The 15,144-nt window shown below is 49.0% G+C and overlaps 2 protein-coding genes and 1 non-coding gene across 6 annotated transcripts in view; all 3 read right to left on the reverse strand.

The window, feature by feature from the left end:
- The window catches only part of LOC119130207 (fibrinogen C domain-containing protein 1-like), a 559,732-nt gene that overhangs the window by 20,436 nt on the left and 524,152 nt on the right, over positions 1–15,144 (reverse strand). The window lies entirely within an intron of this gene.
- LOC119130142 (NACHT, LRR and PYD domains-containing protein 3-like) lies at positions 5,629–10,075 on the reverse strand. Of its 4 annotated transcripts, XM_037263807.1 has the most exons (7): positions 10,046–10,075; positions 8,891–9,161; positions 6,868–8,671; positions 6,624–6,794; positions 6,387–6,557; positions 6,136–6,306; positions 5,629–6,055 (listed from the first exon to the last, which is right to left on the reverse strand). In XM_037263807.1, the coding sequence occupies exons 2-7, from the start codon at positions 9,144–9,146 to the stop codon at positions 5,878–5,880; spliced, it is 2,751 nt and encodes a 916-aa protein (XP_037119702.1). In that variant the 5' UTR covers positions 9,147–9,161; positions 10,046–10,075; the 3' UTR covers positions 5,629–5,877. The 4 variants fall into 4 exon arrangements, with proteins under 4 accessions (XP_037119702.1, XP_037119703.1, XP_037119704.1 ...); XM_037263808.1 differs by lacking the exons at positions 6,624–6,794; positions 10,046–10,075 and adding an exon at positions 9,270–9,275; XM_037263809.1 differs by lacking the exons at positions 6,387–6,557; positions 6,624–6,794; positions 10,046–10,075 and adding an exon at positions 9,270–9,275.
- On the reverse strand, positions 11,124–11,194 carry trnag-gcc. The gene has a single exon. It is a non-coding gene; the product is annotated as a tRNA-Gly (tRNA).

Here is a 15,144-nt window from a genome sequence, read left to right on the forward strand (position 1 = left end):
TTACGCAGAGGCACGGCGACTAACGGTCGCCAGCAAATGTATTTTCTTGATCGATGACTTATGTTTGGTGTGTTGCCGAGAGCATTTCATTTATGGTTATTTATTATTTTTTGCCAATAATTCAGTAAAGCAATCAAAACTGAACCATGACTTCCTTCCTGTGTTCTGACCGACACCGGGGGGCGAAAAGAGCTTAACCATCCGAGCCATCCCTCTATAGCAGGGGTGTCAAACTCAATTTTTTCGCGGGCCGCATTGTAGTCATAGCTTCTTTCGGAGGGCCATTATGACTGTCAACTCAACTACCGTTTTTTTCCGTGTATAATGCGCAAAATTTAACTAATTTATTGTCCTAAAATCTGGGGTGCGCATTATACATGGGTACAAATTTTTTAAAATTATTTTTTTTGTTGAAATGTTTCTTTTTTTTTTTTTTTAAGAAAATCATGGTACAACAAAACCAACAACAGGACTGACCGACAATAGTGTGTTTGTACTGTGCTCTGGTCATTTCGTCAAAGAAGGGATAATAGTCCTCTTCTTGACTGACAATGAATGTGATAGTTTAATACTAGGGGTGTAAATCGCGGGTTTTGTCACGATACGATATCATATCGATACAAAGAACCACGATACGATATTTGCCGATATCTTAAAGCCTGCTGTGATTCATTCACGATACATCACGATATAGTGCTCCACGATCGATATTTTTATTTATTTATTTTTTTTTAAATAAAAAATATAGAACAATATCCTGATTTATAACAATTCATACGCAAAATCAACAAGGTACTGCAAACTCTTTATTTAGGAAATTACAAGAGTATTGTAGTATACAAAGTGCTTATTTTAACACTGAACTTTATCAAATTCCTATATTTTTTCTCATATAAGTAAAGAAAAATGAATATTCTTTCTTTTTTTGTAATACCATTAACTTTAAAGTGCATTACTGAACTATTTATTTACAATAATTTTAATTGTCCGTTGAGCCATCTTTTCTTTGGAATCCAAAGTGCTTCCAAACGAATGACTTGAAGCCCAAAGGGGAGCGAATTTCCTCGTCTTCTTGGACACTAGCCATAGCACCAGCCCAGGAGCCGCGTAGTTGTCGGCTCCCCTTTCACGTGCCTGCTCTGCTCACAACACAACACGCCGCGTACTGCTCCCGGAAAGAGGAAGCAAGCAACAATGAACTGGATTTCAAAATAAAGTCGCGTCTAATGTCCGAGGTCAAACACGGCGATATAAATCGATGTTTACGTTTAGCATCGATGCCAATAAATCGTAGAGCATTATATCGATTCATCGATGTGTATCGATGAATCGTTACACCCCTACTTCTGCTACCTTGGAGACATGCTTAACGCTGATGGGGGGGTGGACCTAGCAGTGACCACAAGGGTAAGAAGCGGGTGGAAGAAATTCAGGGAACTCATGCCCTTCTTAACATCTAAGGCCCCATCCCTGAAGATGAGAGGCTAAGTGTACTCAGCCTGTGTCAGAAGTAGTAGTAATAATAATGATAATAATAATAAATTATATTTATAACGCACTTTATATTCGGAGGAATCTCAAAGTGCTACATGGCAAATAAGAACAAGACGTAGACGTAGTATGACGTACGGAAGTGAGGCATGGGCCCTGAAAACAGAACACGAAGACAAACTAAACAGAGCAGAAATGAGGATGATCAGATGGATGTGTGGTGTGTCAATGAGGGAGGAAAAGACCAGTGCAGAGCTGAGACAGAAGATGGGAGTGGAGGCCATAGTGGATGTGGTGAGGAGAGGCAGACTGCGATGGTACGGACATGTGGGGAGGAAGGACGTGAACGACTGGGTGAAGAAAGTTATGTCGTATAACGTAGAGGGAACAAGACCCAGTGGCTGACCTAAAAAGACCTGGCAGATGACCGTGGCAGCCGACATGAAGGCACTCGGCATCAACCACGAGATGGCCATGGACCGTTCCCGGTGGAAGAAGGCCATATCGAGAACCCAGTCCAACCCAGCGGCGCCTGGAAAGCGGACTTTAAACCGATGATGATGATGATGATGATGGTGATGTTCTAATGATAACATATGCACTTATATGGTTGAATATTCACTTACTGATACACAAACAATGTATGTATGTATGTATGTATGTATGTACACTACCGTTCAAAAGTTTGGGGTCACAAAATTGTTTGGGTGACCCCAAACCTTTGAACGGTAGTGTATATATTTATTTAGATAATTATTTATAGATTATATATATAATCTTCTGTGTAAAAAATCTTATAATATATATGTATACTTATATTCATAGATTATATATAATCTTATACAAATATAAGATATAATTTATAATATTTAATTCATAATATTTTATTATAATAATATTTACACTACCGTTCAAAAGTTTGGGGTCACCCAAACAATTTTGTGACCCCAAACTTTTGAACGGTAGTGTATGTTAAAAAAAACAAGTTTGCGGATTATCACATATCGCGGATGCTCTTTTATCAAACTAAACAGAGCAGTTTAGAGGGATAAAAGAGGGATTACTGTATCTCAAAGTCAAAAGTCAAAGTCTGCTTTATTGTCAACCTCTTCACATGCCAAGACACACAAAGAAATCGAAATTACGTTTCCACTATCCCACGGTGACAAGACATAGTACACGACATACATACAAGCAAACAACCCAAAATAAAAACAAGAAGGCACAAACAATGAATAATAAGAGTGATGAATAAATAATAAATAAACACAATAAATAAATAAATAAATAAGAGGAGCAAAACGGAGCAAGTGTGCATACAGCAGACAGTCAGAATATAGCGCAAAAGTACAGGACGCTACGCAGAAGGGGGGAGAGAGTTCAGGATCCTAACAGCCTGGAGTACGAAGCTGTTGGTGAGTCTGGTGGTGCGGGAGCGCAGGCTCCTGTACCTCTTCCCAGAGGGCAGAAGATCGAACAAAGAGTGAGCGGGGTGACTCACATCACTCACAATCGTGGTCGCCTTGCGGGTGAGATGGGAGGCGTAAATGTCCTTCAAGGAGGGGAGTGAAGCACCAATAATCTTACCAGCCGTGTTCACTATGCGCTGGAGGGCCTTCATGTTGTAGTCAGTGCAGCTACCACCCCAAACAGCAATACAGCTGGAGAGGACGCTCTCAATGGTGCCACGGTAAAACGTAGTCATGACGGCCGGAGGAGCACACGCTCGCCTGAGTTTCCGCAGGAAGTACAGGCGGCGCTGGGCCTTCTTCGCCAGTGATGCGGTGTTGGTGGACCAGGAGAGATCCTCACTGATGTGCACCCCCAGGAACCCGGTGCTGCTCACTCTCTCCACCACAGCACCGTCGATGGTCAGCGGCAGGTGTCGGGTGTGACCCTTCCGGAAGTCAACAACAATCTCCTTGGTCTTGTTGACGTTCAGCAGGAGGTTGTTGTCCTTGCACCACGCGGTCAGAAGGTCAACCTCCAACCTGTATTGAGTCTCGTCGCCCTTGGTGATGAGACCCACCAGAGTCGTGTCGTCAGCAAATTTCACCATGCGGTTGGCGCTGTAGGTTGCAGCGCAGTCATGCGTCAGCAGGGTGAAGAGCAGCGGACTGAGAACGCAGCCTTGGGGGGCCCCCGTGCTCAGCGTGATGCTGGCGGAGATCTTGTCGCCAACACGTACCACCTGAGGTCTCTGACTGAGGACGTCTAGTAGCCAGTTGCAGAGGTAGGTACTGAGGCCCAGCTTGGCGAGTTTGCAGATGAGTCGTTGCGGCACAATGGTGTTGAAGGCAGAACTGAAGTCCACAAACAGCAATCTCACATACGAGTCCCTACTCTCCAGGTGGGTGAGGGCCGAGTGGAGGGCCGAGCAGACGGCATCCTCAGAGGACCGTTTGGCTCGGCACGCAAACTGGAAGGGGTCTATGGTGGGGGGTAGAATGGATCTGATGTGCTCCATGACAAGCCGCTCAAAGCACTTCATGACGATGGGCGTCAGTGCCACGGGGCGGTAGTCATTGAAGCAGGACGAGGCAGGTTTCTTCGGCACAGGTACGATGGTGGCAGCCTTGAAACACGAAGGGACGACGGCTTGCTGCAGGGAAATGTTGAAGATGTCCGTGAAGACACCCGTCAGCTCCCCAGCGCAGTCCTTCAGCGCTCGACCCGGGATGTTGTCAGGGCCCTCCGCCTTACGAGTGTTGATAGCGGCAAGCGCCCTCCTCACGCTATCAGCAAAGAGGCACAGGGGCTGCTCTTGTGGAGGAGGAGGGGCCTTCAGCGGGCAAGTGCTGTTCTGAGCGTCGAAGCGAGCAAAGAAGCGATTGAGATCGTTGAGCAGACGGTCTCAATCGCTTCTTTGCTTTCTCACTTCTATTTGCCGTTGCCGCAAACAAGGTAAAAACCGACGCAAAATGTCCACGGTACATACATGAGAAAACTTCACGTCACTGCAGTAAACACAAAATACGGCATAAAACGCACAACAAATGACATACAGGTGTACGCTCCATCGTAACATAATAATGAGAGTTCATAGTTCATTCTACAACTTGTATTTATATTTCGTGGCGCTTTAGTCATCAAAGTGCATTTAAAAACAAGTCAATTGAAGGCATGATGATGCTATTATTATTTGCATCAACATTCACCATTGGTCGGCGTTTGGTGTCAGCAGGTCAAATTATGCGAGAAAGTGGAGGGTCAAGGGTCAAGGCCCGCCCGCCACGAGTGTGGATGGCAGGAGAGTGTCAGGAGCACACGTCTGTGTTGGAGTTCACGTCTTATTTGTGAAATGTGGAAATATCTATGCTTTTTCATCGGTCGGAGAATCAAGCAACTAACGTGAAGGACAGGCTTTGCCGTTTCCTTTTGGACAGCGGGCGTCCTCAGCCAAACGCTCCAGGGGAAACGCATCCTTCGCGAGCTTCTGCATGCATCCACATCCATCCATCCATTCGTGCTCAGAACTCTCTAGGGAATGGCATCCTATCAAGCACCCTAGACAAAACATAAGAGACATATCAGAATCAGAATCAGCTTTATTGTCAATTCCTTCATGCTAGGACACACAAAGAAACCGAAATACCGTTCCCCCTATCCCACGGTGACGAGACACAGCACACGATTAACACACAAGTAAAACAACGGGGAGAGAGTTCAGGACCCCAACAGCCCGGAGATCACAAACTTCGCCAGTGGCGAGCAGTGCTGGCATCCCACAACAAAGTCTCTGCACCATTCTTCACGGATGTAGACGCACAGTCCACCTCCACGCGATGTTCCCCCTCGTACAATGGCCCGGTCCGCCCGATAGCGCGCCATCCGCTCCAAACGCACAGCAGCTACGCACTGTCCGGTCCGCAGAACTCAGCAGGCATGTTGATGTCCAGCGATCGAACGTCCGCCAGAAGAATGGAAGGCACGGCCGGGCGAGCTGGGGTGGCCGCCAGCCAGGCCCGGACGCCCAACCGGGGGAAGAACAGCAGGCGAGTCCGGCGACGCTCCAGGACGGCGCAGACCGAGCGCCTTTAATGTCCCCGCTTCAAAGTTCAGGTCGCCACAAAACTCGCTTTCGCCGATGTCGAGCAGAACCAGCCCGCCGCACTTGAAGTACAACCCGGTATAACCAAGCATTCAGCGTTTGAGGAAAAACACCAGGCATGCATTGAACACTTCATTCAGGCAATATGCCCCAAAACATTTGGGATGTCAAAGTGCACATCATGAAGTTAGTATTAAAACATTTCCTTTGATTGATTTCATGTGTGCTTCTCTACTTTATTCAATCTGATGTCAGCAAATCTGGTTTTGGAGCTAGGCGCGAGCGACTTTTTGGAAGCCATTTTCTTCAACGGCACCCTGGAAGACGTTTGGAACCTACCACTTGATCTTCAGACTGCAGCTAGAATCCATTTGGACCTCCTCCAAGGCCCGCTTTCCTACCTCTCCGGGGTCATTCGAGCTCAGGTACAGCTGTTGGAGGTGTGAGGGGTTGGACCGGAGAGCCTTGGCCAGTGAGACGCATCCTCGTGTGCTGATCTTGCACCCCATGAGCCTGAGAAGACAAGAGGGCGGCTGACACAAGCCCAAGGTTCTTGGGCCAGCTGGCCTTCTGCCGCTCGAGGGGAGCCTTACTCGAGAACTTGCAAGGTGCACTGCGGCTTTGCCAGTCCGGCGGCGAGCGCCTCCAGCCCGTCGTCGTGCAAGTTGTTCCCGCTGAGATCCAGATGGCTCAGGCTGCCGGGCGAGCTTAGAACGGAGGCCAGCGCCTCGCAGCTTTTCTTGCTCAGCTGGCATTTCCTGAGCCTGAGAAGAGAAGAGGGCGGCTGACACAGGCCCAAGGTTCTTGGGCCGGCTGGCCTTCTGACGCTCGAGGGGAGCCTTACTCGAGAACTTGCAAGGTGCACTGCGGCTTTGCCAGTCCGGCGGCGAGCGCCTCCAGCCCGTCGTCGTGCAAGTCGTTCCAGCTGAGATCCAGCTCCCTCAGGCTGCCGGGCGAGCTTAGAACGGAGGCCAGCGCCTCGCAGCTTTTCTTGCTCAGCTTGCAGTTCCGGAGCCTGAGAAGACAAGAGGGCGGCTGACACAAGCCCAAGGTTCTTGGGCCGGCTCGAGGAGAGCCTTACCTGAGAACTTGCAAGGTGCACTGCGGCTTTACCAGTCCGGCGGCGAGCGCCTCCAGCCCGTGGTCGTGCAAGTCGTTGTAGCCGAGATCCAGCTCCCTCAGGCTGCCGGGCGAGCTTAGAACGGAGGCCAGCGCCTCGCAGCTTTTCTTGCTCAGCTTGCATTTAATGAGCCTGTGAAGACAAGAGGGTTTGGGCTGCTGACATGTGCGCGGCCGGTTCAGCGTGCTGGCTCGACGGCACCTACATTGATTTTTGAGAAGCCTTGACCACCGGCAGCAGCATCAGGAGCCCCTTCTCGGACCGAGCGTATTTCCAGAGTTCGAAGCAGCTCATGGCTTCGTCGGAAGCCCGCAAGAAGAAGAGCAGGGCCGACCACATGGCCGGAGGTAGGTCCTCCGTGGACAATTCCCCCCCATTTAGGTATTGTTGGATCTGCTCCAGCAGGGACTCGTCCTTCAGCTCCTTCAGGCAGTAGAACAAGTTGATGTTCTCCTCGGGAGAATTCCGCTCGATCCGTCGCTTGATCAAGCGGACCGTTTCTGCCTTGCTGTGTCTGTAGTTCTTGGGAACCTTCAGCAGCTCACCCAGGAGATCCTGGTTGCACTGCAAGGAGAGGCCCAGCAGGAAGCGGAGGAACAAGTCCAGGTTTCCCTCACTCTTGGAGGCTTTGCGGATGGCCGCCTCGTGTACCCGAGTGAGCTGCTTCCGCTTCAGCAACAGGAGGCCTTTCCGCGTCAACCTGGAATTGTCCAGCACGTTCTTGTTGTCCTGGAACAAGCTCATCATCACGTAGAGAGCGGCCAGATATTCCTGGACGGTCAGGTGGATGAACTGAAACATCTTGCGTTGGTATTTCTTGAGCGGGGGTACCTCCTTGAAGACCACGGTGAAGACTCCTGAGTGTTTTGCGCCCTGCGGGTCATCCAAGCCGCTTTCCCGCAAGTCGCTCTCGTAGAAGATCTGTTGCTTTTTCATCAGGTGTTGAAAAGCCAGCTTGGCCAGCGCTTTGACGTACTCCGTGCTCTTCTGGCTGTCTCGCTCCTTGGACTTGTCCAGGTGATAGAGCAGGAACTCTGTGTACATCTCGGTCAGGGTTTCGGGCAGCTCCTTTCCGGCATCCCGACAGTCTTGGAGAACGGTGGCGGTGAGCCAGCAGAAGATGGGCAAGTGGCACATGATGAAAATGGTGCGGGACTTCTGGATGTGCTTGATGACGTCCTCCTCGGAGGGGAACCTCTTCCTGAAGTAGTCCAGCCTCTGGGAGTCGCTGAAGCCTTTCACCTCGGTTCTGCCGTCCACCAGGCGCGGCGGGATGTCGTGGGCCGCCTGGGGCCGCGTGGTGATCCAAACCCGGGCGCAGGGAAGCAGGTTCCCCTTGATGAGATGCGCCAGGAGCACCTCCACGGGGTAGGCTCGGGTCACGTCCGGATCCACCTTGCGCTCGTCGCTCAGGTCCAGTTTGAGGCGGGACTCGTCCAGGCCGTCCAGCACAAACAAAATCTTGATCTTGCTGGACTGGTAGTGGCAGTTGGCCAACTCTTGCAGACTGACCAAGATGTGGTCCAGCATCTTGATGGCCTTGCTCTCCCAGACAAAGAGTCGGATGAGCTCCGGCAGCGAAAAGCTATTGTCCTCCTCCAAGTTCAACTCGCGGAAGGCGAAGGGAAAGATGAAGTCCACGTCTGTGTTGGTTCTCCCGCCGGCCCAGTCCAGGACAAACTTGCGCACCAGGAAAGTCTTCCCGATGCCCGCGAAGCCCACGGTGAGCATCGTGCGAAGGGGCTTCTGGCTTTCGAAGATGTCGCACGGCTGGATGGACTCCTCCTCGGCCACGCCGCACATCTCCATCTGAAGGACCTCGTGCTGCTTGTTGGGGAGACCGGCGACGCCGCGGGTAATGTTGAGCTCAGTGTAGACGTTCTCCAGAGGCTCCTGCCGGCTGTACCCCGTGTTGCCCTCGGGAACGTTGAGGTAGATCTTCCGCAGGTTCTCTTGCAGCTCCCGCTTGAATTTGCCGATCTGCTCGTTATCCACTGAGGAGATGCTACCTGAGGGCGCAGAAGGAGATCCCGTGTCGCAAAACCGTCTTTAGGCCTGGCCGCAAGCGTGCCGCAGCCATGCCGCCGCCGCCGCCGCTTCCCCTCAAGGAGGCAAGTGAAGGAGGCCAGAGCTGTTGCCATCATTTGTATCATCTGAGAGTTTTCAGGTAAGCTGCTTTCTGGAAAGCCCCCCCCCACCTCCACTACCAGAAGCCACGTTCACCTTACCTGTGATTTGCGCCAGGTCGTTACGCAGCTTCTGGGCCAGGTTGTAGTTGGTGATGTTCTCCAGAATCTCGATGGTCTTCTCCCCCGCGTTCTTGCCGTGCCTGTTCATCAGCTGTGCGGCGATGTCAGTCCGGTCTGCGTTTTCTTTGACGCTCTCGGGCAGGTTCATATAAAACTTGAACTTCTTGAAGTCCTCCTGCCCCAGGTCTTCCAGCGTTTTCAACAGCAGGCCCTTGATTTTCATATCCAGAGCCATCTTTCCCGCATGAACCTGAACGCAAAGGGATCACTTTAAGCAGTCCGAAAATAGCGTTGAGCTGACAAGACCACGCTCCCCCAGCCCTCCTCCCGTGCGAGTCCAGCAGCCGCAGCGCAGCGCAGATCCCGCCCTCGCAAGATCTCGTGGACGTCGACGAGCTGAGGGCACGCACCGCGCTCTTTCAAAAACGGATCTTGCGTTTGATCAATTGGAAAGAGTCTTTGCGGTGCAATTATCCGATGCCGGTTCGTTCGCAAAGGAGACAAGAGTTCTTATGTTTACTGGGAGCTTAGCTTCCTTTTACATCACAGCCATACCGTCGAACTGGTAGAACTGGTGAGACAAGCGAAACTATTTGGTCAGGGCGACCAGACGGCCCTTTTTCCCAGACATGCGTGTCCTACTTTTGAGACCTAAAAACATGTCCGGGGGCATTTTCAAAATGGTCCGGGATTTTGTTGGACTGCCTCAACTATAATTCATGTACATTCCATTCCATTTCACTTTGCTACGAAGTAGGCTGGGCTGGCCAGTCTACAGCGAGTGTTTACAAATTACAAACAATGCCGAAACCAAAATGCACGCTCACGAAAGAGTTGGATACAAAATTCCCGTGCTTTGGCCAGGGTCGCAAGGAAGTATGTGAGTGAATAAATAAATATCCATCCATCCATTTTCTATACTGCTTGTCCCCACGGGGGTCGTGGGCGGGCGGTTGTGCGTGCGTGCGTGCTGGAGCCCAGCAGTCATCGGGCAGCAGGCGGGGAATAAGTAAGTAAGTAAGTAAGTAAGTAAGTAAGTAAGTAAATAAATAAATAAATAAATAAATATGAACGAATGAATAAATACATAAATACAGTATAAATGAATAAATAAATAAACGCCAAAAAACTCACAAATGTCAGTGCACATAAGTTTTTGTCATTGTACACATTTGGTTAGACCCCCAAATGATTCCCGAGCGCGGCACCGCTGCTGCTCACTGCTTCCCTCTCCGCCAGGGGATGGATCAAAATCACACGGGGATGGGTTCAATGCAGAGGACAAATTTCACGGTGAAATCGCCAAAACTATGACACCTTGGCGACTTCAATGTTCATCTTTCCAAGGATGATGCAGCCAAAAATGACTTTATAAACACATTAGACTCTTCATCCTTCTTTCCCACGATAAATACCAGAGTCACTCACTCAACTAAGTCAATTATTGATCATTTCATCACAAATCTTCAAAAGACCACACTTACTTCTGGAACGGTACTCTGAGGTTTCTGACCATTTCCCTATTGTATTATTCAGTGACCTCCCTGCTAGGCCCCCACCTACTCGTCATACAACAAAAAGAAAAATACTCAATGAAGGAACCATACGACGTCTAGGTGAGGATCTGCAGACCAAGACATGGTATGGAATATATCAGTGGTCCCCAACCTTTTGAGCGCCACGGACCAGTTACGCGTCAGAAATATTTTTGCGGACCGGCCTTTATATAAATAAATAATAAATGTATATAAATAAATAATACATGTATAATAAATATATAAATATGATTAAATAGAATGGTATGACTGGCATAAAAACAAGTATAAACGACATAAAAATAAAACTCACCATTACGTTGAATTAGTGGGAGCACTGAGCTCGTTTCTCAGAAACGAGCCGGCCCCATCTAAAGTTAAAAGTTAAAGTCCCAATGATCGTCACACACACATCTGGGTGTGGTGAAATTTGTCCTCTGCATTTAACCCATCCCTGTGTGATTTTAATCCATCCCCTGGGTGAGACGGGAGCAGTGAGCAGCAGCGGTACTGCGCTCGGGAATCATTTGGTGATCTAACCCCCCAATTCCAACCCTTAATGCTGAGTGCCAAGCAGGGAGGCAATGGGTCCCATTTTTATAGTCTCTGGTATGACCCGGCCGGGGTTTGAACCGACACTCTCCCACTACCCCACTGAGCTGGTCAAAGAACAACATTGCATTAGCCGGGAATCGAACCCAGGCCTCCCACGTGGCAGGCGAGAATTCTACCACTGAAGCACCAATGCTTTATTCTAGGAGTAATCGAAAACAATTGTTGTGGCTCTGAGTCACGACGAGGGGCAAGTTTTGGTTTTCAAGGGTGTTTTTATTCCTCTTCAACTTCTCTCCCATACAGAGCCGCCTTTCCACATGTAGGTACATCACTTTCCTCCTTTAGTACACACTAACTGATCGCGGTGGTGCCTTTTTAGGCTGTCGAAGAAATCAACGTTAACAAAAAAATAATACAGCCGACCTAGTTAAGAAATCACCAGAAAGATCACCATGACAATCGTGACCACACAAAAAGATAATAAATAAATGGAACGTCACTCAGATATTGGTGATCCCGTTGAGAGTCTCACACCCTCCCCCACTTAAAAGATGTCATCTTGACCTAACACTCACATCAAGGTAAACAATTTACAGACCGAATAGCATGGAATCGACCGGTAAACCGGTTTGAAGCCATTTTTTTTTCACATACCCCGACCAATATACATTGCAGTTGTGTAAGCATTCAACCACCCAACATTTGCAATAACCAATTATAAGACCTGCATAGTGAAGGAATGGGGTCGAAATACACAAAGTCCTGCCTAGCTACAAAAACAGATATGCTCAAACCTCATTGAATAAAGTACATAAGCAGACAAGTATATTCACATATTAAATCAATAAAAGAAACATTTTACGCATATAATCATACCTGCACACCAAATCAATAAAGAAGACATAGACATTTTTGATAGGGGGTAATGACTATAACTTTATGATCTGATCTGTATTTCTGAGCACTTTGAAATAACAAATGTTTTTTGATATATTGCCTGAATAGCTTAATGACCCTTAAGGAACTGTTTAATGCATGCCTGATGATTTTCTAAATCACGGACACTGCCAAAGTTGTCTAAAAATGTTCAGTACTTGATTATATCTTGACCCACGTGCAGGAAACAAACTTAGAAGTTCAGAATGAGTGATGAGTGTTTATTGGAGGAGATGCGGTGGAGGCAGAGCGGGAGGATCTAAGCAAGGAGCGGGAGCAGCAACGGCGGAGCGTGTGGAGTTCAGCCAGACGGGGTGGATCTTGGCTGTGAGCCGTGGAGGGAATCTGCAAGCAAAATACACAAGACTTGGTCAGAGGATTCGACGTGGCTGTGGCGGAGATCTTACTGCAGACCGGAGGATCAGGAGAGCGTGGTGTCGATGAGCAAGAGGGTGTCGAGGAGCTAGATGCACAACCGTGGCGGTGATCACAACAGTTAAGACTCTCAGCGTGCTCGTTAAGAGCCCTTCTTTAACGAGCCTGATGAGCTGCAACTGGATCCGCTGCCACTCTGCTCACGGCTGCTCCCTGTGGACAAAAGGAGGTACACCATCCCGGGCCCTGACACCAGGGGGACACAGCTTTTGTTCTTATTATTTATAGAGAATAATGCTTCCTCCAGTTTGGCCCTAAAGATTTCAAGATCAGCGTCTGGGGGACGATAGATGACACCAATGATGAGTGTTTTCCCGCTTATTTCAACCAAAAGGGAGTCACTGTGGTTGTCTGCTATGACAATGTCATCACAAATCCTCACATTGTACGCGGAGGAAATATATAGGCACACGCCACCGCCAGATTTGCCACATCTGTTCTTAGTCAACAACTTATAGCCATCAAGATTTAAGCTGTATGACCTGTCATTCAGCCAAGTTTCACTGCAGCCAATTACGTCAACGTTGCAGCCTGTGTTTGGAAGTAGAGTAAGATTCAAGATTCAAAAGTTTTTATTTGCCATGTTTGAGCGTGCCAAACAAGGAATTGGACTTTGGTACATCACACACAGCCTCTGTTCAACATTTAGGTGACTAACAACACTCAGGACATGTGAAAAATGGCAAATATTCTCAAACATCCCCTGATCTTAAACTCCCAGGAGGGCACGGAAAAACTCAAAACTCCAACTAGGGGAAATGAGAAACCTTGAGAAGAGACCACAGATGGGAGGGTCCCTCTTCCAGGATGACCAGGCTGCAATGGATGCAGAGAGGACACATAGTACAAACAGTGTAGACAATTCAAAAAAGGTGTGGAGAGCAGGATGTTGTTGCACACCAATGACTCTGAGACTCTAAGAGTGGTGTGAGTTCATCAGAGCAACAGCCTGGGGGGAGAAGCTGTCTCTGTGTCTGCTGGTTTTGGCGTACAGAGCTAGATAACGCCGTCCGGAGGGGAGTAGTTCAAACAGACTGCAACCAGGGTGAGAAGGGTCTGTAGAGATGTTCCTTGCACGTTTCCTGGTCCTGGACAGGTACAAGTCTTGGATAGATGGGAGGTTGATTCCAATGATCTTTTCTGCAGTCCTGATTGTCCGTTGCAGTCTGTGCTTGTCTTGTTTGGAGGCCGATCCAAACCAGACAGTGATGGAGGTGCAGAGGACTGACTGGTAGTGTAGAAGGTCTTCAGCAGCTCCCGCGGCAGGTTGAACTTCTTGAGCTGTCTCAGCAAGTACAGCCTCTGCTGGGCCTTCTTCCGGACAGAATCTATGTGGCAACTAGATCATCATGATGTTTATTCAAGCTCCTGATGTTTAAATGCAAAAAAAGAGCAGTTATTTATATTTGTTAAATGTTTGAATTGCTCAGGAAGATACTGATTACAACTGATATTTCTGTGATAGTCAATGCAATTTGTCAACTCGTCTCCTTCACTGTCAATTTCATTCAATGCCATGCACAAGGTAACGAGTGAGATTTACTGAGATCCAGCAACAAAGACACACACTTAACACCATGGACATATACATACACTCATCCATACCACAGCTGGCCTGACAGACGTACACAAAGCAGACAGACAATTGCCTAGTCCTACCCAGTCAGTAGTATTCAGGCCAGTTCCCAAGCCAAAAATGAAAAAATAAATGTAAGAGAGAGGAGAAAGAAAAAAAAGGGGCGGGGGGGGGGCGAGTGGTGAGATGGGGAGAGAAAGAGAGAAAGGAATAAGCCATTCACCGTCTCCTGGTTCAGTGGTTGTCATGTCGACAGGGACGCGGTTTTCTGATTACGTCATCATCGCGCGCCTGTGTTTACAGTTGCGGGGAGGCGGACAGTTCCTCCTGGAGTTCAGGATTAATGTCTCCATCTCCTCCACTCAGCCAACAAGTTGTTCGGGGGCTCCTGTACAGTTTGCCGTCGATGTAAAGCTTGTCCATGAATAGTCGAGCGGTCTTTTTGGCTTTCCTTGCCTCGGCCATGATCGGGTGAAGTAGCCTCCGCCTGTTCATGATCTCCGGAGGGAACTGATCGCTGATGGAGTAGTTAGAGCCTTTCAGCTCTCTGCCCCTCGGCATGACGGCAGACAGTCAACGACTTTAGCCACAATGGGACGGGGCCTCCTCAAGACTATGATGGGCCGACCGCATCTAGAGGGCTGAGAGAGAGCCACGCACCTAAGTCCGAGAGCCGCCAAGGACAGCGGACTGTCGCTGCTCTCCATGGCTCCAAGAGCCTAGAGGACAACAGAGCATCCCAGAGAGACCTGAAGAGTAAAGTGTGGAGAGCCAGATCTTACTGCCCTTTCTGTGAGAATGAAGAGCACTTCCTCAGTCAGTGTACGGAAGTCACCAAGTTGAGCAGGGAAGCACTCGTCGACTAGATAAAGGCCAACAAAAGGTGCTGGCGCCGTGCAAGACCCCACCAAGAAGCTCAGTGTGACCTGAAGAAGCTCTGCAGCATGTGCCAAGGTAAACATCTACAGGTCCTTCACAAGGTCAACGACAGGCGGGCTAGACCTTCAAACCGTGACGACAGTCAACAGGCGAGCCCCACTACTGAGGTACTGTACGTCGACCGCCCACCAGAAGGCAACAGAGTCCTCCTCAAAGTCGTCCAGGTCGTTCTTCGCCATGGCAACTGTACCTTGACAACCTACACCACTGGTGTCAAACTCAAGGCCCGGGGAGCCAGACACCGCCCGCCACATCAT

This window comes from Syngnathus acus, chromosome 11, assembly GCF_901709675.1.
Source record: "Syngnathus acus chromosome 11, fSynAcu1.2, whole genome shotgun sequence".
NCBI lineage: Eukaryota > Metazoa > Chordata > Actinopteri > Syngnathiformes > Syngnathidae > Syngnathus > Syngnathus acus.

Excerpts from the sequence above, each read along its gene's own strand:
- LOC119130142 (XM_037263807.1), bottom strand. The coding sequence starts at position 9,146 with ATGGCTCTGGATATGAAAATCAAGGGCCTGCTGTTGAAAACGCTGGAA. Across the intron at positions 6,558-6,623 it reads TGCACCTTGCAAGTTCTCAG|GCTCCGGAACTGCAAGCTGA; the intron begins GTAAGGCTCTCC and ends TTGTCTTCTCAG. Across the intron at positions 6,056-6,135 it reads TGCACCTTGCAAGTTCTCGA|GCTCATGGGGTGCAAGATCA; the intron begins GTAAGGCTCCCC and ends TTGTCTTCTCAG.